The sequence below is a fragment of the Tamandua tetradactyla genome, chromosome 11 (genome assembly GCF_023851605.1).
Source record: "Tamandua tetradactyla isolate mTamTet1 chromosome 11, mTamTet1.pri, whole genome shotgun sequence".
Taxonomy (NCBI): domain Eukaryota; kingdom Metazoa; phylum Chordata; class Mammalia; order Pilosa; family Myrmecophagidae; genus Tamandua; species Tamandua tetradactyla.
In genome coordinates, this window is record NC_135337.1 from 73,678,573 (window position 1) to 73,701,898 (window position 23,326).

The 23,326-nt window shown below is 42.1% G+C and overlaps 1 protein-coding gene across 8 annotated transcripts in view; it reads right to left on the reverse strand.

The window, feature by feature from the left end:
• The window catches only part of WDR27 (WD repeat domain 27), a 347,331-nt gene that overhangs the window by 119,109 nt on the left and 204,896 nt on the right, over window positions 1-23,326 (reverse strand). For 7 of the 8 annotated variants that reach the window (XM_077120888.1, XM_077120890.1, XM_077120887.1 and 4 more), the window contains one exon: window positions 13,438-13,540. The exons of the other annotated variant lie outside the window; for it this stretch is intronic. In XM_077120888.1, coding sequence (XP_076977003.1) covers window positions 13,438-13,540 — 103 coding nt within the window. The remainder of the gene's footprint in view (window positions 1-13,437; window positions 13,541-23,326) is intronic. 8 annotated transcript variants of the gene reach the window in all.

Below are 23,326 nucleotides of genomic sequence, written 5' to 3' on the forward strand. Positions count from 1 at the left end.
AACCCATCCTGCTCACCCTCCGTGCCTCTGCAGGGCTCACCTTCATACCCGGCCATACATGCCTTTAGCCCCTGCAGTCACTCACCCCGGCCCATCTCCATGAGCTCCCTGCACACGTACATCAGCATCCGGACCCCCATCCACACACGCACATGTGAACCTCCGCGACAACCCCCCACCCCCCAACCCTGGCTCTGCGCAGGCACTGACCTGCGCATCCATGCCACACCCGCCCCCAGCCCACACATGCACACAGGGCCCTGCCCCCCAGACCCACACACATCCTCCAGTCCTCCCCACGGGGTGCCCACACATTCATAAGCTGATCTCCTGACCCCTGCACCCCACACCCCATGCCCTGCATGCTTTGTCCCACCCCCAACAGAAGCAGCCTGCTCCCTCACCTGGCAGATGCTCACATGCACCTCTGTGCTCACAGACCCCGCCCTGCACATGCACGCACCTCTGTCCCACACCCCCTCACACCTGCACACCCGTGCCACGGCCACCCCTCCCCCCAGTGACATCACCTTCCCTGACTCATATCCTGGAATCCCCGTGACCTGTGCCCTATCCCTACACACTTGCACATCAGCATCCCGGGCCCCCTGGACCCCTCACCATGTGCAAGGACACACCCATGCCCTGCCCTCCCCATGCCCTGACTTCCATGCCCCACACCCTGATACCCACGACCCACACACTCCACACACACACCACATCCTGCCTGTGCACCAGCCCCAGCACATCCACTTAGCCCTCCCATCTGCCTCCCGCCACACCCTACCTCTGTGTCCCCCACGCTACAGACAAAAAACCCTGCTCCTGCTTTCCAAGGCCTGTCTGAGCTACCCCTCACCCCCACAGACCCCACACCACACCTCCACAACCCCACTCGCCATTCCCCACGTTGACAGGCGCCAGCATAGAGTCCCCAGCTTATGCCTGTAGCTGTGCTGCAACCCATCACGGCACTGCTAGCCCCACCCTGTGCCCTGCATCCTGCTCCACATCCATCCTGCAGATGCAAAGCTTTAGACTACTGAAGGAAATCAACTTTAAAGTAACCTACTAAGATCTTTACTTGTGTGAAGATAACAGAAGATCACTAAGCATATGAAGATGCAGATACAGCCCAGCCTAATGACCAAATTATATCACTGGAGGAGACATAGACATTGGAACAACTAATCAAAAATATTCATATAAATTTACAAAATAAAATCAATGGGATGGCTAATGACATAAAGGAGATCAAGAAGACACTAGAAGAGCATAAAGAGGAATTTGAAAGAATAATCAGAAAAATAGCAGATATGACAGAGATTAAAGATGCTTAGACCAAATAAAAAATATACTAGAGACACGCAACAGCAGATTTGAAGAGGCAGAAGAAAGAATAAGCAAACTCGAGGATAGCACAATTGATTTCAAACACACAAAAGAGCAAATGACAAAAAGATGGAAAAATCCATCTTTTTCCCTGAGTTGGATCCCAGGGAAATGATGGAAAAAACAAAATGTTCAAATATAAGAATCATCAGTGTCCCAGAGGGAGAAAAGAAGAGTAAAAGGAGGAAGAGTAGTTGAAGAGATAATGGGGAAAAACTTCTCAACCCTTATGAAGGACTTAAATAGGCAAACCAAAGAACCCAACGAACTCCAAACAGAATAAACTGAAATAGGCCTTCCCCAAGACACATACCAATCAGTCAAATGTTGAAGAGAAGTAGAAAATCCTGAAAGTGGCAAGGCAAAAACAATCTACAACATACAAAGGAAACCACTGTTCTAGCTTGCTAGCTGCTGGAATGCAATATACCAGAAACGAAATGGCTTTTAGAAATGGGAATTTAATAAGTTGCTAGTTTACAGTTCTAAGGCTGAGAAAATGTCCCAGTTAGAACAAGTATATAGAAATGTCCAATCTAAGGCATCCAGGGAAAGACAGACACTTTGGTTTAAGAAAGCAGATGAAGTTCAGGGTTTCTCTCTCAAGTGAGAAGGCACATGGCAAACACAGTCAGGGTTTCTTGCTCATCTGGAAGGGCACATGGTGAATACAGCATCATTTGCTAGCTTTCTCTCCTGGCCTCCTGTTTCATGAAGCTCCCCAGGAGGCGTTCTCCTTCTTCATCTCTAAAGGTCGCTGGCTGATGGACTCTCTGCTTCTCCTGGCTATGTCATTCTCTGCTCTTTCAGAAATCTCTCACTTCCTCCAAAATGTTTCCTCTTTTATGGGATTCCAGTAAACTAATCAAAACCTACCCAAATGGGTGGAGACAGGCCTCCACTTAATCTATCTTAATGACCACTCTTAATCCAAATCACATCTCCAGGGAGATGATCTAATTACAGTTTCAAACATACAATATTGAATAGGGATTAGAAGAAATGGCTGCCTTTACAAAAAGGGATTAGGATTAAAACAGGGTACATACATCATTTCAAACCAGCACGTTCTACCCTCTGGACCCTAAAAAAGACAAACTACAACAACCACATAAGACTGATTTTGGACTACTCAACTGGTACCACTGAGGCAAGAAGGCAGTGGTATGATATATTTAAGATCCTGAAAGAGAAAGCCTTCCAGCCAAGAATTCTGAATCTAGTCAAATCGTCCTTCAAAACTTGAGGGAGACATTACAATTTTCACAGACAAACAAATCCTGAAAGAATTTGTCAACAACAGACTGGCCCTACAAGAAATACTAAAAGGAGTTTTGCCAGCTGAAAACAAAACAAAACAAAACAGAAGAGTCCAGAAACAGTCCTATACACACTTTTAGTATTGTCAGAATATGTTGGTCTTTTCATTAAATGTTCTGGGTCAATTGGAGAGCCATATGAAAAAAAAATTGGGTCTCAACCCCCACTCACACTATACACAAAAATCAATTTCAAGTAGATTATATAAAACAAACTGCTCTGTCAACAATATTGAGTATACCAACTCTGCAAGTGAAATCATTGCCCTCCCCACTACATGGACATGACACCCAGGGGTGAAAGTCTCCCTGGCGACATGGGAGAGGACTCCCTAGGATGAAATCTAGTCCTGGTACCATGGGATTAACAATTCCATCCTGACCAAAAGGGGAAAAACAAGTGTAATTAATAAAGGATCAGTGGCAGAGAGAGTTCAAATAGAGTCAAGAGGCTACTCTGGAGGTTGCTGTTATGGAAGCTTCAGTTAGACACTGCTACCTATCACAACCTGCCCACCCCTAACCAGGACCATTCCAGCCAATCCTAAAGAACACTTGGGGCAATTTATAGGATTCTACGGGGTTCCAGGCACTAGGGTAACTTTCCAGAAACCTACAACCTCCAGATGCGTCCCTGGTCCAGATAAGTCCTGAAACCTAGAGGGCCCAGCCTCTCCAGAACATCAGATAGTTCCATCTCCCTACCCCAATTAGTAATAGACCCTTCCAATATGAAAAATTTAGAATGGCCATAGCCCAAAAACCCCTAAAGAGAGGAATGGAAAGATCAAAGGTGATGGTGGAGTTATACATAGAAGATGAGATTTAACAAATGAATTTGAATGCCGAATCATTAAATTGATATCTCTTTTAGTCTCCAGTATTTTAGAGCAGCTAGAAATAAAAACCTAAGATTGTGGAATTATAACCCATGTCAAACTCTGAAATATGTTCTAGAACTGACTGCATTGCTGTGCTTTGAAATTTTATAGCTTTTTTGTATATATGTTATTTTTCACAAAAAAGAAAAAAAGTCAGTTGTGTTGATAAATGCACAGCTAAATGATAAGATTGTGAACCACTGAGTGTATACTTTGGATGATTATATGGTATGTGAATATTTATCAATTAAAAAATAAATAACTTTTAAAAGATCAAAGGAGAAGGTGGAGTTATAACAGAGAAGATAGGATTTAACAAATGAGCACGACTGCTGAATATTGATATTTCTTTTAGTCCCCAGTGTCCTGGAGCAGCTAGAAGGAAACCCTATAACTCTGAAATTGGTTCTATAACTAAATGTTGTAGTGTGCTTTGAAATTTATTGCTTTTTTGCATATGTTATTTTTCATAATAAAAAATAATATCGAGTACAATGCTGAATATCAGGAAATGAAAGTAAGCATTCTTATCTTCCTTCTGAGCTTAGGAGGAAAGCATCCAGACTTCCTTCACTGTTTATGATGCTAGCTGTGGATTTTCATGAATCCCCTTTATGAGATTACGAAATTTCTTTCAAGTCCTAGTGCATTCCTTTTCATCATGAAAAATGTTGTGTTGTATCAAATGTCTTTTTTCCTACATCAAATTAAATTATCTTTTTTTCAAACTATTAATATGGAGTTTTAATTGGTTAATTTCTCTATGTTGACACCCCTGCATTCTTAAGCTAAGTCCCACTTATTTGTAATATGTAGATCTATTAATATTCTGCTGGATTCGGTTTAATAGTATTTTGTCAAGGATTTTAAATGTATATTCATGAAGGATAATTATCTACAGTTTTGATGCCCTTATATGGGGTTCATAAAAGCACAATGCTGGACTCGTAGAATTACTTAGGAAGTATTCCCTTAGCTTCTACTTGTTAGGAGAGTTTAAGAAGGAGTGGTGCTAATTCCTCTTTAAATATTTCACCGATTTCAACAGTGAAGTCATCTTGTCCTCTACTTTTGTTTGGAGGTTTCAAATTTCTGGTTCACTCTTTGCTTGGTATAATTCTGTTGAGATACTCTATTTCTTCTTGAGTCAGTTTTTGTATTTTGTGTGTTTCTAGGAATGTTTCCATTTCAGCTCAGTTATCGAATTTGTTGGTGAACTGTTTTTCATAGTATCATCTTATGATACTATTCTAGTTTGCTAGCTGCCAGAATGCAAAACACCAGGGACGGACTGGCTTTCAGTAAAAGGGGATTTATTGATTTAACATATAGTTCATCAGAGGAAAAACAGCTAACGTTCACCTGAAATTCTTTCTTATGTGGGAAGGCACAGGGTGATCTCTGCTGGCCTTCTCTCCAGGCCTCTGGATTCCAACACCTTTCCCTGGGGTGATTCCTTTCTGCATCTCCAAAGGCCTGGGCTGAGCTGTGAGTGCTGAGATGACATATGCTGAGCTGCTTGGGCTGTGCTATGCTGAGTCTCTCATTTAAGCATCAGCCAATTAAATAAAAAATCATTCATTTCAGCAGGCACGCCTCCTAGCCAACTGCAGTTGTAATCAGCAACATACGAGGTTCACATGCCATTGGCTCATGTCCAAAGCAATAGAACTAGGCACTTTCAGCTGGCCAAGTTGACACCTGAATCTAACTACTACAGATAACTTTAATGACTATAGTCAGTAGTAATATCCATAACTTCATTTTTTATTTTAGTTATTCATGTTTTCTTTCTTCCCTTGTCAGTTTAGCTAAAGGTCTGGAAACTGTATTGATCTTTTTTAAGTACCAACTTTGGGCTTTGTGATTTTCTTTATTGTTTTTTCTCTTCCCTACTCCATCTGTGTCCACTCTAATCCTTATTATTTCCTTCATTCTCATAATTCTGGGTTTAGTTTGCTCTTCTTTTTATAGTTACTTCATTGTACAGTTAGGTTTTAAGCTACTGGATTTAAGATTTTCTTCTTCATAAAAGTAATGTTTCCATGTATGAATTTCTCTGCAAGCACTCCCATCATTTCATCCCATAGGTTTTGTGATGTTATGTTATGGTTTCTTTCATCTCAAAATACTTTCTAATTTTCCTTGTGATTTACTTTTTGACCCACTGATTGCTTAAAAATGCATTGTTTATTTTCCACATATTTGTGAATCTCCCTACTTTCCTTCTGTTATTGATATTCAGTTTCATTGCATTATGGTTGGAGAAGATGTTTTGTCTGACTTTAACCTTTTAAAAAATTTTAGACCTGTTTAATGACCAGACATACAGCCTCCCCTGGAGAATATTCCTGTGCTCATGAAAAGCATGTATACTCTGCTGCTGTTACGTGGAGTGCCCAGCACATAAATATGAGGCCTAAACAGTTTATCATGTTTTTCAATCCATTGCCTAAGGATGTGTGCTGATTTGAAGCTGTCATGTAGCATCAGAAAAGCCATGTTCTTTAATCCTCATTCAGTATTGCTGGGTGAGATCTTTTTGTTGTTTCCATGAAGATGTGACCCACCCATTGTGGGTGTTAACTTTTGATTAGATGGTTGCCATGGAGATATGTCTTCATCCAGTCAAGGTGGGATTGCCTACTGAAGCCCTTTAACAGGGAACCATTTCAGAAAAAGCTTGAGAGACAACACAGCCAGCGACCTGTGGAGATGCAGAAGGAAAATGCCCTTGGGAAAGCCACTGAAGAAGCCTGGAGAGAAAGCTAGTAGACGTCACCAGGTGCCTTCCCAGCTCAAGACAGTTCAGAAGCCAAACACCCCAGCAGAGGCACCCCCATGACTTCCCAGCTGACAGAGCTGTTCTGGCTGGCATCAGTCTTTTTGGGTGAAGGTAACCTCTTGTTGGTGCCTTAATTTGGACATTTTCAGCCTTAGAACTGTAAACTTGTAACTTAATAAATTCCCTTTTTAAAAGCAAAAAAACTCTCTGTCCCTAGTGACTCAGATGAACCCACCTCAAACACCCAAGTAAAGAGGACATTAAAATATCCTAACTACTGGCAAAACAAGACCAGAAAATAATAATACTGGGGCAAGAAAGACAAGAAGAGAACTTAACAGGGTACTAGAAAGACATTCAATAGCTTTAAGGAAGAGGGCAAGGCTTGCAAATTTTTTACTTTATTCCTTTTGTTTGAATTCTCTAACTTCCTCCTCCTCTTCCTCCTCCTCATCAAATATCATTTCACCCTATATTAATATTTGATAATATTTTCAAATTTACATAAAAATAAGATAATCCACCACTTGAGCACCAAGACCTTGGTTTTTAATTCTATCTCCCAATAAAGTGAACCAGAATTCCTTGGAGAATGGTGGAATCTAGAACTGGAACAGGAAATATACAAGTCTGAAGCATCTTTTAGTACCAGGAAGTAAGCAAGTGGTTAAAAAAGTAGTGAAGGTATGTTAAAGGGACTGAAGAGCCAAATAAAAGAGCCCCTGATGGCTAAATGCGAGCAACAAAATAAAGTAATATTGGGTTATATGCCAACATATAAAGAAAAAATAAGGAGTCATTATTGAGATAAACAAATCGTTGAGTAAATGAATGGGAGAGAAGACACAAATCTTGCATGCAGAAGAATCCCAAATTGTACCCGCAGCTCTTCCACCCTCAGGCCCACTCCTCAAGTGTGGGCAGCAGGCCTCGGCTTCTTTCCAAAGAAGGGGTCACGGAAGAAGGCGGCCACCTTTTCAGTGGATGGCCCCGGGGCACGACCTCAGCCAGTGGCTCAAGGCAGTCAGCATGGCCGGGAGGACGAGATCAGCAGCACCCCCAGCTGTCCTCTGCTGACCCCACCGCCCAGGCTTGTCGCAGGGAAGCAGTAGAGAAACCCCACTGGAGGGGACCCTGACAAAACGCCTGACCAGGCTCCCCTGACATCACAAGATCACAAAAATTAAGAGGGGCCTAAGGAGACATGAGGATGGATGGGATGGAACAAAGGACATTCAGTGACCTCTAAGGAAATATGGACACGTGGTGGCCGTGCCGGCACCAACACAGGTGGGAAAAGGAGGTCTAAACTAGTCTATTGGAAATAAGAGTTCCATCTTTTTTAATTAAAAAATCATTCTTATGAATCAAGGCTCAACTGGAAGAGTACCTGGCAGGAAGGGGGCTCGCAGAGGAAGCCAGCTGCACAGGTGAGACCCCAAACCCTGCACGCTCAGACCAGACAAGGGCTTGTCCCCCCTGCCTGGGGTCGGCCAGGCGTGCTTCTGATGCCGGTGAGGGAGGAGAAGGGGTGGTGGGGGCCACTGGGCATTCAGGAGCCACTGCCTGGGCTGCGCCCACAGGTTACCTGCAAGCCCCAGGTGGCAGCGGCCACCACACCCACACCTGGGCCCAGATCGGGGCAGCCCTGGGCATGTTCTTCCCGCCGTAAGCTTCACTCCGCTCACTGGCAAAATGTGAATAACAAGACGTGGAGACATGGAGTGTCGATGGCAAGTGATGTTTAAACATTTCACGCCATGTTTGACATTTAGAAAACGTTTAATAAATTTAATATACAAAAAATAGCTTTACAGTGGCACAATCCTTTCTTCTTCACATATTCCAAACACATAGCACTTTAGGTAAGAAGCTCATTTTACTCTGTATTACTCTAGTTTATGATGAGATAGAGCTTGGATAATCGCAATTCCCTAAAACAGCATGTACATTTAACATCAAATAGACCCAGGATTAACTTGGGATAACATCCCTACTACAGAAGTAGTTTAACTACCCTTACATTCTTTTTTAATTTATTAATTGAAAAAAATTTAACAAATGAACTAAAACATCAACATATATAATCAGTAATTCACAATATCATCACTTAGTTGCATATTCATCATTTCTTAGAACATTTGCATCAATTCAGAAAAAGAAATAAAAAGACAACAGAAAAAGAAAACGAACAGAAATAAAAAGATTATACCTACCATACCCCTTACCCCTCACTTTCATTGATCACTAGCATTTCAAACTAAATTTATTTTAGCATTTTTCCCCCTATTATTTATTTTTACTCCATATGTTCTACTAATGTGTTGACAAGGTAGATAAAAGGAGCATGAGACACAAAGTTTTCACAATCACACAGTCACATTGTGAAAGCTATATCATTATTCAATCATCCTCAAGAAACATGGCTACTGGAACACAGCTCTACATTTTCAGGCAGTTCCCTCCAGCCTCTCCATTACATCTTGAATAACAAGGTGATATATACTTAATGAGTAAGAATAACCTCCAGGATAACCTCTCAACTCTGTTTGGAATCTCTCAGCCATTGACACTTTGTCTCATTTCACTCTTCCCCCTTTTGGTCCAGAAGGTTTTCTCAATCCCTTGATGCCGAGTCTCAGCTCATTCTAGGATTTCTGTCTCACGTTTCCAGGAAGGTCCACACCCCTGGGAGTCATGTCCCACGTAGACAGGGGGAGGGTGGTGACATTTCTTGTTGTGTTGGCTGGAGAAAGAAGCCACATCTGAGCAACAAAAGAGGCTCTCTTGGGGGTGACTCTTAGGCCTAAATTTTAAGTAGACTTGACCTATCCTTTGTGGGGTTAAGTTTCATTTGAACAAACTCCAAGACTTGCGGCTCAGCCTATAGCTTTGGTTGTCCACACTGCTTGTGAGAATACCAAGAATTCAACTTGGGGAAGTTGAATTTCTCTTCATTCTCACCATTCCCCAAAGGGGACTTTGCAAATACTTTTCCACTCACTGATTGAATCACTGTGGGATTCATCAGGGCATCACTCTGGACAAACCAACAAAATCTCATGTCCTCCCTGAGATTCCAACTACTTAAGGTGTTCAATCAAACTATCTACATAAGTTATATTAGGAAATGCACTAGTAAAAATATAAATTTTGTCCCAAATAAACATTTTTTTGCTTTAGTCTCATACATAAGGTGAGATTTTAAAATATTAATTACCATCTATTTTCAGCACCCTGCAGTAATGACATTCCTTTGTTCTTCCTCATGCAAAAACATTTTTAAAATTTGTACATTTAGCCACTATTATTATACACTTTAGGCATTCCTAGATTATACCATCTCAATCTTTAATATCTATCTTTCTTTCTGATTTCATTTATGCCCCCAGTCCTCCTCCCTCTATCATTCTCCCATGCAAGTTCATTCAGTGTTTTAACATAATTGTATTACAGTTAGGTAGCACTGTGCTGTCCATTTCTGAGTTTTTATATTCAGTCCTGTTGCACAATCTGTATCCCTTCAGCTCTAATTACCCAATATCTTACCCTATTTCTATCTCCTGGTGGTCTCTGATACCAACGAAATATTCCAAGTTTATTCACTAACGTCAGTTCATATCAGTGAGACCATACAGTATTTGCTCTTTTGCTTTTGGCTAATCTCACTCAGCATAATGTCCTCAAGGTCCATCCATGTTGTTACATACTTCATAAGTTTATTCTGTCTTAAAGCTGCATAATATTCCATCGTATGCATATACCACAGTTTGTTTAGCCACTCGTCTGTTGATGGACATTTTGGCTGTTTCCATCTCTTTGCAATTGTAAATAATGCTGCCATAAACATTGGTGTGCAAATGTCTGTTTCTGTCTTTGCCCTTATGTCCTTTGAGTAGATACCTAGCAATGGTATTGCCGGATCATATGGCAGTTCTATATTCAGCTTTTTGAGGAACCGCCAAACTGCCTTCCACAGTGGTTGTACCATTTGACATTCCCATCAACAGTGGATAAGTGTGCCTCTTTCTCCACATCCTCTCCAGCACTTGTCATTTTCTGTTTTGTTGATAATGGCCATTCTATTGGGTGTGAGATGATATCTCATTGTGGTTTTGATGTGCATTTCTCTAATGGCCAGGGAAGTTGAGCATCTCTTCATGTGTCTTTTGGCCATTTATATTTCCTCTTCTGAGAGGTGTCTGTTCAAGTCTTTTTCCCGTTTTGTAATTGGATGGTTGTCTTTTTGTTGTTGAGTTGAACAATCTCTTTATAAATTCTGGATACTAGACCTTTATCTGACATGTCGTTTCCAAATATTGTCTCCCATTGTGTAGGCTGTCTTTCTACTTTCTTGATGAAGTTCTTCGATGAGCAAAAGTGTTTAATTTTGAGGAGTTCCCATTTATTTATTTCTTTCTTCAGTGCTCCTGCTTTAGGTGTAAAGGTCTATAAAACTACCTCCAATTACAAGATTTATAAGATATTTCCCTATATTTTCTTCTAACTGTTTTATTGTCTTAGACCTAATGTTTAGGTCTTGGATTCATTTTGAGTTAACTTTTGTATAGGATGTGAGGTATGGGTCCTCTTTCATTCTTTTACATATGGATATCCAGTTCTCTAGGCACCATTTATTGAAGAGACTATTCTGTCCCAGGTGAGTTGGCTTGACTGCCTTATCAAAGATCAATTGTCCATAATAGATGAGAGGGTCTATATCTGAACACTCTATTCGATTCCACTGAACTACCCTTACTTTTAAGTTTGTACTTGGAGAAAAACTTTCATCATCATTTTGTTTCTAAAATACAACATTTTCTGCACAGGCAGGCCAAGTCAGTGGTCAAATGAGAAGGGGTAGCCAGCCCTGATGCCCACCTTTAGCCCCTCAGCACCTCGAAGCAAACTCCACCTTGCTTTTTGTTAACTAAACACTAGAATTCATACTTGGCTTAGAGAAATAGCATATGACTTCTCCAATTTGAATAGCCCATTGTTTGTGATTTGGAACACTGTATAAATACCTTACTGAACTTCAGGTGCTACTGACAGCTGTCTCTGTTTCTTCTCTGCTGACTTCCTTGGATGTAAACATCGCTCCTTCCCAGCCTTGAGGACAGCGTTTCCCACACTTCCGTGCAGTAACCAAGACGGGACGCTGCAGATTCCCAGGCCCTGCACACTCAGGCATCTCCTGAAACCCTGGATGCTGAACTAAGTAAGGTCTGCCCTCCCTTCACAGGTCATACATAAAACGATTCGGGAAGACAGGACCCGCGGTAAATGAAAAGCTATGCAGCACAGTGGGGCCACCTCAGAGTCAAAGGAGAGCAGGGATGTATTTTCAGTTCATGGGGGGATGGGGTTGGGGGGGGCAGCGCGATTTGGGGGGAAGCAGAGGACCGGCAGGCTGAGGGATGAAGAGGCTTTGGGGAGGCTGAGGATGCAGGGAACGCATTTCCTGGCAGGGACACCCGAGTAGCAGCCTCCGGGGCTGGGCCGCCCCCACCCCGCCCCCGCCCTGGGCCCCACTGCTGCCAGCCACCCTCCTCCCCACCTCCCCTGTTCCCCCAGCTGTCCCTAGGGTTGCAGCCATTGGAACGGCCATTCCACCCTCCGGTGTCTCCTATGACCCTTTCTCCTGGACCCGGTGGCCTCCACCGTGGCCTTCTCAGAGGACAGCGACCTCCATCCGTGCCTTCCAGTCCCTGGTCACCACCTGCACAATCTCGCCTTTGACGTTCCAAAGTTTTGAGACCTTTATGCATTTCATTTACTTACTGCTCTTTTTCTGTCTTCTGCCCATTCGGTATAAGCTTAAGGTCAAATATGATAGCTTTCAATATTCTTAAGTTCCACTCTCACCAGTTAAGCTAAATAATAAAAAAAATTACAAAATAAACCCGTAGCTCTCAATTCAATCACAAGGTGATTTTTTCCCAGATAAACTTTACAAATTCCTCACTTTTGGAAATTCCCCCTGCCTTTTTGTTTAGCTGATCTCAAGGCCTGCGCTGTGCCCAGCGCCCAAACATGCATCACCTGGAGAGATGGCCCCTGCAGAGGCGCACGGCGAGCTCAGTCACAACATCCGGTCGGAGGCTGGGGCGGGCACCAGGGCGGGTGCCCTGCAGGGGACAGACCCACATGAGGGTGGCGGGAAGGGGCCCGAGAGCATGTGCAGGCAAAGCCCGGCTCAGACCGCAGCGGGGCTGCTGGGGGGTGGGGGAGGTGGGGGAGGTGGGGCCGACGGCTGACCCAACAAAAGAATCACCCTGCTTCACACCTGCAGCTTGTGCGGAAACACTGGAGACGCACAAAACTTTACAAGCAGTGAAAGACAGAAGGGCTTTTAGTGCTATCTGTCCCAATACCATCCTGAGATCCAGAGGCACATTCTAGAAAGTGTCGTGTATGTGCCCCTGCGCTTATCAGCCCGAGGGCGCCCTGAGGGTTCCGGTCAGAAAGGGAACAGTGCAGGCGGCCAGGGAAAGCGAGCGTGATGCTCATTGATCTTACTCTCTTGTACTTCCAGAAAATACAGCACCGACACGAGGCCCTTTTCCCAGGAGGCACTCCACAAATATCTGTGCAATGACCAATAAATGAAAAAAGAAACCAACGAGCTTCGCCAGGGCCCCGCGCCTCTCACACAACGCTATTTAAGTGCAAGCTCAGCATTCCACGCCCCAGACTGTGCCGCCCCCACGCGCGGGACTCTGAGCGCATGGCCGTCCCTACCACGCTGCAGGCCAGGCGCGGCTCGCCCCCCGCCCCCCGGAAAATCCACGTAAACTCTGTGGTTTTCCTCGGGGATTCAGGAGCCTGCCAGGCTGCCTCCGACCAGCAAGTGCTGCGCGCTCGTGACTCACACTGCAAGGCCTCCAAACCTTTCCCTAAACGTTTCAAACCAGCCCCTGCGGGGCTGAAAACCTGTGGGGCAGACCCGCATCTGGCCGGCGGTCCTCCACTCTTCCCGGAACGCCACCTCATTTCTGGGGACCCCGTGGTGTGGAGGGGTGACCACGCTGAGAGGAGCCCCAGGCCCGGCACTTACGCGTCTGTCCTCGGCCCCGCTGGCCAGGCGCCGTCCACACGGGCTGATTGCAACCCCACAGGGGCAGCTGCGCTGCGCGGGGGCCTCGAAGCGGCGCGCACACCTGCCGAGAGAGAGCAGAGGCGGGCACTGGAAAAGGAACTGACTGCGAAAGAACACTTTCAGGGTTCATCTCTACAAATTCATCTTACGAATTTTCAATGCTAAGCAGGGTTATTCTGGGAATTTTAAAAAGTAATTAAGTTTTAAAGTAATAAATTCACAAAGAAAAAATTAGCAACGAATGAACTTCTTATATATCAAGATTATTAAATGATAAACAGCTTATTCTGGAGACCTTTAAAAGTAATGTTTAAAAAAACATTTTTTAAATTTCACAATCAACTGTTAATAAGGTGATGTAGAACATTCCTCTATTCTGAAGCCAGCAGGGAGGGATGCTAACACCGGGGCAGGCAAGCAGCGGCTCCCTAAGGAAGCAGGGATCCAACATCACAACCCCACGGACCCAGTCGGGTCCCTGCTCACAGGAACCACTCAGGGAAGTTCACACTCACTCCACTGATTTAAAAGAAGAGAAACACACCAACTATATCCTCGTGTATGTGCTTGTGTTGTCCGTACACAACATATACTCAAACACGCATACACATATATAAATCATGATGCGTTATTCTACATATTATATATTTAGTGATTGTTTACCATAATACGATTAGCAGGATATATATATATACATACACACACATATATAAATATATAAATATTGTTGTTTCAACAAATGACCACCAAAGAATTTTAGTGTATAGCCCGTAGTTTTTCTCTGCATGTATGGAGGTGTTTCTGATTCTGACTCATTCTCTGCGTACAGTTGATACCCGTTTACATTCACCTCACAATCTACCATGAGCATACCCTTCACTCCCAAAGATTTTTCTCAAGCGCACAGCAAAGGGGAGCAGAAGCGGGGCAAGGGGCCGAACGCCTCCACGCATGTAACCTCTGCAGAGTCACCAGCCTCTCCAAACCTCGTTTTCCTTATTTATAAACAGGCCATGACGCCCCACAGCAGCCGGCCCGCCCGCCCTCCTCTCCCCTCTTTGTCCTCCGGCCCGGCGCGCGGCGCCCACGCCCCGCAGCAGCCGGCCCGCCTGCCCTCCTCTCCCCTCTTCCCCCTCCTGCTCCGGCGGCTCTCCAACCACCACCGTGCCCTCTTCCGCCTTCACCGGCACCTCCGCCACCAGCCTCGACAGCCTTGCCACCCTCACCTTTCCTCCTCCAGAACAGCTACTGGGGGAGTGGAGACAATACAGAGCAGCTCCTGGAGTCACAACGGAGATCAAAGGGACGGCGTACCCCATCCTGGAACGGCTGACTGTCTGGGAGAACCACCTCTGGTGAGATCGCCGAGGGGCGCAGGCTTTCACAGGCGGGACGGCAAGCGGCCGGAGTTCCTTCCTTCTTCCTTCCCAGGCCAGCTGGCAGAATTGGGCAGGCAGTCCCCTTGGGCCAGGGCAGCTGGTGCCCCCACGACGCGAGGCCCCCCCAGACCAACTGAGAGAGTTGGGTCGGAAATCCCCAGACTGCAGAGAACAGTGACTGGGGGATCCCTTCCAAACACGAGACTCCCCAGTCCGGTTGGGAACAGTGCACTCTCCCGGGATGCGACAGCTGGCGCCCTTCCGCCACGCTTGGCACCCCGGGCCGACTAGGAAATTCGGTCAGGCGCTCTCCCGTGCTGCGGCGGCCGGTGACCCTCCCCACGTTCGGAACCTGGGGCCGGCTGGCACTCTTCCAAGACGCTTCGGCGGCCGAACCTCCCCTACGGTGAGAGTTTCCCAGAGTTAAAGGACCCACAGCAACTTTCACTGGTGGAACCCGTAGACAAACGTGTGCCACGAGCGCCACCTACTGGGCAGGATAAGAAAAACAGAACCCAGAGATTTCACAAAAAAATCGTTCACCTGTGGGGTCCAACACCCAGGGAAATCTGACTAAATGCCCAGACGCCAGCAGAAGATAATGGATCACGCTCAGAAAATTGAAAATATGGCCCAGTCAAAGGAACAAACCAATGGTTCAAATGAGATACAGGAGCTGAAACAACTAATGCTGAATATACGAACAGAACTGGAAAACCTCTTCAAAAACGAAATCGATAAATTGAGGGAGGACATGAAGAAGACATGGGCTGATCAAAAAGAAGAAATAGAAAAACTGAAAAAAAAATCACAGAGCTTATGGAAGTGAAGGATAAAGTAGAAAAGATAGAAAAAAACAATGGATACCTACAATGATAGATTTAAAGAGACAGAAGATAGAATTAGTGATATGGAGGATGGAACATCTGAATTCCAAAAAGAAACAGAAACTATAGGGAAAAGAATGGAAAAATTTGAACAGGGTATCAGGGAACTCAAGGACAATATGATCCGCACAAATATACGTGTTGTGGGTGTCCCAGAAGGAGAAAAGAAGGGAAAAGGAGGAGAAAAACTAATGGAAGAAATTATCACTGAAAATTTCCCAACTCTTATGAAAGACCTAAAATTACAGATCCAAGAAGTGCAGCGCACCCCAAAGAGATTAGACCCAAATAGGCGTTCCCCAAGACACTTACTAGTTAGAATGTCAGAGGTCAAAGAGAAAGAGAGGATCTTGAAAGCAGCGAGAAAGAAGCAATCCATCACATACAAGGGAAACCCAATAAGACTATGTGTAGATTTCTCAGCAGAAACCATGGAAGCTAGAAGACAGTGGGATGATATATTTAAAATACTAAAAGAGAAAAACTGCCAACCAAGACTCCTATATACAGCAAAATTGTCCTTCAAAAATGAGGGAGAAATTAAAACATTCTCAGACAAAAAGTCACTGAGAGAATTTGTGACCAAGAGACCAGCTCTGCAAGAAATACTAAAGGGAGCACTAGAGTCAGATACAAAAAGACAGAAGAGAGAGGCATGGAGAAGAGTGTAGAAAGAAGGAAAGTCAGATATGATATATATAATACAAAAGGCAAAATGGTAGAGGAAAATATTATCCAAACAGTAATAACACTAAATGTTAATGGACTGAATTCCCCAATCAAAAGACATAGATTGGCAGAATGGATTAAAAACCAGGATCCTTCTATATGCTGTCTACAGGAAACACATCTTAGACCCAAAGATAAACATAGGTTGAAAGTGAAAGGTTGGGAAAAGATATTTCATGCAAATAACAACCAGAAAAGAGCAGGAGTGGCTATACTAATATCCAACAAATTAGACTTCAAATGTAAAACAGTTAAAAGAGACAAAGAAGGACACTACATACTAATAAAAGGAACAATTAAACAAGAAGACATAACAATCATAAATATTTACACACCGAACCAGAATGCCCCAAAATACGTGAGGAATACACTGCAAACACTGAAAAGGGAATTAGACTCATATACCATAATAGTTGGAGACTTCAATTCACCACTCTCATCAATAGACAGAACATCTAGACAGAGGATCAATAAAGAAATAGAGAATCTGAATATTACTATAAATGAACTAGACTTAATAGACATTTATAGGACATTACATCCCACAACAGCAGGATACACCTTTTTCTCAAGTGCTCATGGATCATTCTCAAAGATAGACCATATGCTGGGTCACAAAGCAAGTCTTAACAAATTTAAAAAGATTGAAATCATACACAAAACTTTCTAGGATCATAAAAGAATGAAGTTGGAAATCAATAATAGGCAGAGTGCCAGAAAATTCACAAATACGTGGAGGCTCAACAACACACTCCTAAACAACAAGTGGGTCAAAGAAGAAATTGCTAGAGAAATTAGCAAATACCTCGAGGCGAATGAAAATGAAAACACAACATATCAAAACTTATGGGATGCAGCAAAGGCAGTGCTAAGAGGGAAATTTATTGCCCTAAATGCCTATATCAGAAAAGAAGAAAAGGCAAAAATGCAGGAATTAACTGTCCACTTGGAAGAACTGGAGAAAGAACAGCAAACTAATCCCAAAGCAAGCAAAAGGAAAGAAATAACAAAGATTAGAGCAGAAATAAATGAAATTGAAAACATGAAAACAATAGAGAAAATCAATAAGACCAGAAGTTGGTTCTATGAGAAAATCAATAAGATTGATGGGCCCTTAGCAAGATTGACAAAAAGAAGAAGAGGGAGGATGCAAATAAATAAGATCAGAAATGGAAGAGGAGACATAACTACTGACCTCACAGAAATAAAGGAGGTAATAACAGGATACTATGAACAACTTTACGCTAATAAATACAACAATTTAGATGAAATGGACGGGTTCCTGGAAAGACATGAACAACCAACTTTGACTCAAGAAGACATAGATGACCTCAACAAACCAATCACAAGTAAAGACATTAAATTAGTCATTCAAAAGCTCCCTAAAAAGAAAAGTCCAGGACCAGACGGCTTCGCATGTGAATTCTATCAAACATTCCAGAAAGAATTAGTACCAACTCTCCTCAAACTCTTCAAAAAAATCGAAGCGGAGGGAAAACTACATAATTCATTCTATGAAGCCAACATCACCCTCATACCAAAACCAGGAAAAGATATTACAAAAAAAGAAAACTACAGGCCAATCTCTCTAATGAATATAGATGCAAAAATCCTCAATAAAATTCTAGCAAATCATATCAAACAACACATTAAAAGAATTATACATCATGACCAAGTAGGATTCATCCCAGGTATGCAAGGATGTTTCAACATAAGAAAATCAATTAATGTAATACACCATATCAACAAATCAAAGCAGAAAAATCACATGATCATCTCAATTGATGCAGAGAAGACACTGGACAAGATTCAACATCCTTTCCTGTTGAAAACACTTCAAAAGATAGGAATACAAGGGAACTTCCTTAAAATGATAGAGGGAATATATGAAAAACCCACAGCTAATATCATCCTCAATGGGGAAAAATTTAAAACTTTCCCCCTAAGATCAGGAACAAGACAAGGATGTCCACTATCACCACTATTATTCAACATTGTGTTGGAAGTTCTAGCCAAAGCAATTAGACAAGAAAAAGAAATACAAGGCATCAAAATTGGAAAGGAAGAAGTAAAACTATCACTGTTTGCAGACGATATGATACTATACGTAGAAAACCCAGAAAAATTCACAACAAAATTACTAGAACTAATAAATGAGTACAGCAAAGTAGCAGGTTACAAGATCAACATTCAAAAATCTGTAGCTTTTCTATACACTAGTAATGAACAAGCTGAGGGGGAAATCAAGAAACGAATCCCATTTACAATCGCAACTAAAGGAATAAAATACCTAGGAATAAATTTAACCAAAGAGACAAAAAACCTATATAAAGAAAACTACAAAAAACTGCTAAAAGAAATCACAGAAGACCTAAATAGATGGAAGGACATACCGTGTTCATGGATTGGAAGACTAAATATAGTTAAGATGTCAATCCTACCTAAATTGATTTACAGATTCAATGCAATACCAATCAAAATCCCAACAACTTATTTTTCAGAAATAGAAAAACCAATAAGCAAATATATTTGGAAGGGCAGGATGCCCCGAATTGCTAAAAACATCTTGAGGAAAAAAAACGAAGCTGGAGGTCTCGCAATGCCGGACTTTAAGGCATATTATGAAGTCACAGTGGTCAAAACAGCATGGTATTGGCATAAAGATAGATATATCGACCAATGGAATCGAATAGAGTGCTCAGATATAGACCCTCTCATCTATGGACATTTGATCTTTGATAAGGCAGTCAAGCCAACTCACCTGGGACAGAACAGTCTCTTCAATAAATGGTGCCTAGAGAACTGGATATCCATATGTAAAAGAATGAAAGAAGACCCGCATCTCACACCTTATACAAAAGTTAACTCAAAATGGATCAAAGATCTAAACATTAGGTCTAAGACCATAAAACAGTTAGAGGAAAATGTAGGGAGATATCTTATGAATCTTACAACTGGAGGCGGTTTTATGGACCTTAAACCTAAAGCAAGAGCACTGAAGAAGGAAATAAATAAATGGGAGCTCCTCAAAATTAAACACTTTTGTGCATCAAAGAACTTCATCAAGAAAGTAGAAAGACAGCCTACACAATGGGAGATAATATTTGGAAATGATATATCAGATAAAGGTCTAGTATCCAGAATTTATAAAGAGATTGTTCAACTCAACAACAAAAAGACAGCCAACCCAATTACAAAATGGGAAAAAGACTTGAACAGACACCTACCAGAAGAGGAAATATGGATGGCCAAGAGGCACATGAAGAGATAGATGCTCAATGTCCCTGGCCATTAGAGAAATGCAAATCAAAACCACAATGAGATATCATCTCACATCCACCAGAATGGCCATTATCAACAAAACAGAAAATGACAAGTGCTGGAGAGGATGCGGAGAAAGAGGCACACTTATCCACTGTTGGTGGGAAGGTCAAATGGTGCAACCACTGTGGAGGGCAGTTTGGCGGTTCCTCAAAAAGCTGAATATAGAATTGCCATACGACCCAGCAATACCATTGCTAGGTATCTACTCAAAGGACTTAAGGGCAAAGACACAAACGGACATTTGCACACCAATGTTTATAGCAGCGTTATTTACAATTGCAAAGAGATGGAAACAGCCAAAATGTCCATCAACAGAAGAATGGCTAAACAAACTGTGGTATATACATACGATGGAATATTATGCAGCTTTAAGACAGGATAAACTTATGAAGCATGTAATAACATGGATGGACCTAGAGAATATTATGCTGAGTGAGTCCAGCCAAAAACTAAAGCACAAATACTGTATGGTCCCACTGATGTGAACGGACATTCGAGAATAAACTTGAAATATGTCATTGGTAACAGAGTCCAGCAGGAGTTAGAAACAGGGTAAGACAATGGGTAATTGAAGCTGAAGGGATACAGACTGTGCAATAGGACTAGATACAAAAACTCAAAAATGGACAGCACAATAATACCTAATTGTAAAGTAATCATGTTAAAACACTGAATGAAGCTGCATCTGAGCTACAGGGTTTTTTTGTCTTTTTTTTTTACTATTATTACTACTTTTATTTCTTTTTTCTATATTAACATTTTGTATCTTTTTCTGTTGTGTTGCTAGTTCCTCTAAAACGATGCAAATGTACTAAGAAACGATGATCATGCATCTATGTGATGATGTTAAGAATTACTGAGTGCATATGTAGAATGGTATGATTTCTAAATGTTGTGTTAATTTCTTTTTTTTTTCCTTTCCGTTAATAAAAAAAAAACAAAAAAAACAGGCCATGTATGAATTCATACACAGACGTTTTCAGAACAGTGCTGCCATATATGTGCTGTATAAGTGTCTATAAAATAAACAGCATTTTAATGGCAATTTCCACAATGAAGTGTATCACCATTTATTTAAAGAATAATCCATCACTGAATGTTTAGTTGCCAACTCTTCGTTTTATAAACACTGCCACTCTAAACCCTCATGTTTCCTTGAAATAAATGGTTAGAATTGGAATTAGCCTAAAGTTCATGACAAACTAAGAGAAAAACAAAGCAGAAAAAAGAGTGAGGAGTGGTGATTTATGAGGAAGTCAGCTTACAGTTTGCAATTTTTAGTAGAGCTGTGAAAGAAGATTTTGCTAAGAATAGTGCATAAAAATAAACTCCTGACACAGAGGCATGAAAAACTCCTGCATGTCTGAGGAGGACAAGACTGAGAGCAAACAGCAAGTGTGGAGAGGGGGGCAAACGTCCAGGTGCCTGAAAAACCAGTGTCCACCACAGCAGGGTAAAGAGGAGGGCAGAGATGCAGCCAGCAAGGTGTGTTTTAAGTTCTTATTAAAAACCCAAAATGGAAACATTAAGAAATATTCAGGAGGGAAGTCCACCCTGGAGGCAGAATTTTTCACATCATCAACATATAAGAAAGACTTAAAGGCATAAAAGTAAATGAGCTCACCAAGAGTTTGAAGATTAAAATAACAATGGAGAAGAAATCTAAGAATGATGGTGAAAAAAAAAGAAACCATAAAAAAAGACCAAGCAGTAGCCAGTGGCTGTCAAAAGACAAATTGAAGGGGAGTTTGCAGATTTCAGCATTTTATTCAGGGAACCAAAAGTTTTGCTGCAGCAACGAAGCCAGATCAAGTTTCAAAAATAGTTTCACTTATGTAGGTAGCAGAGAAGCTTAGACTACCTATAGGTGTGCCTAAGAGCTACTTCTGGAGGACCTCTATTGTTGCTTAGATGTGGCCTCTGTCTGGCTAAGCCCAACTCTGCAAGTGAAATCACTGCCCTCCCCGCTACATGGGACATGACATCCAGGGGTGAAAGTCTCCCTCTCGACATGAGAGAGGACGCCCAGGGATGAATTCAGACCTGGCATCATGCGATTAACAATTTTATCTTAACCAAAAGTGGGAAAAGAAATGTAATTAATAAAGTATTTTATTTATTTTGAGAGAGTTCAAATAGAGTTTATTTATTTATTTATATTTTTTATTTATTTTTATTTATTTATTATTTATTTATTTATAGTTTATTTATTTATTTATTGAGAGAGTTCAAATAGAGTTGAGAGGCTACTCTGGAGGTTGCTCTTACACAAGCTTTAGTTAGACCTTGCTACCTATCATAACCTGCCAACCCCCAACCAGAACCATTCCAGTCAATCCTAAAGAGCACTTAGGGCAATATGTAAGATTCTACAAGGGTTCCATGCACTAGAGTAACTTTCCAGAAACCTACATACAACCTCCAGATGGGTCCTTGGTCCAGGTAAGTCCTGAAACTTAGTCCAGCCTCTCCAGAACATCAGGTAGTTCCATATCCCTACCCCATATTAGTAACAGACCCTTCCAACATGAAAAATTTAGAATTGCCATAGCCCGAACAATTCCAAAGAGAGGGCTAGAGAGACCGAAGGTGATGGTGGAATTATACATAAAATATAGGTTAAAACAAATGAATATGAGTGCTGAATCATTAAATTGATATCTCTTTTAGTCTCCAGTATTTTAGAGCAGCTAGAAGTAAAAACCTAAAATTGTAGAATTGTAACCCATGTCAAACTCTGAAATCTGTTCTACAACTAATTGTGGTGCTGTGCTTTGAAATTTGTTTTGTATATATGTTATTTTTCACAAAAAAAAAAGAAGGAAAAAAATGTCAATTGTGATGATAAAAAATATTTATTCCTTCTAGCCTCCTATATTCTGGAGCAGCTAGAAGGAAAAACCTGAGAAGATAGTATGGTAGCCCATGACAAACTCTGGGATCTGTCCTGTAACCACTTGTTGAAGAGAGCTTTGAAAACTATAGGTTTTTTTTTTTTTTTATTTCTTTGCTTTGTATGTACGTTATACTATACAATAAAAAAGTTAAAGAAAATAGCTTCAATCTTCTAGGGGTGGCAAATGATCTTTATAGCCACAAAAGGAAGTGAGCTGGACTCCTCCTGGGTGGTCGGGTTTGTCCATATTATGGGGGGTGGGGGCAGGGAGGCTTTATTTTTATTGGGTTACATGGAATGACCCAGGGCTGGACTGGCTCTCTGGGTCAGCAGTCTTGTTGGGTGAAGATTTCAAATTTCAAAAGATATGAAGGGAAAACTCAAGAGTGAACTCGAAGAAGGCAGGTACCGGTTTTGGACTTTGAAGGCTTTCGCTGTATAATTTTATCACAAAGTTGGGGTAAAAGAACCACAAGGGAGGATCCTGGAAACCAACAGGAGGTGTGTTGAAGGAAGAAAGTCGGTCTTCCTACGTGCACATGCTGCTGAGAAAGCCCTTGGCTTTCTGTGCATCACAGTAACCTAAGCAAGGACAGCAAGGGGGTGGGCCCAAAGACCCAGGGGGCTGAGTT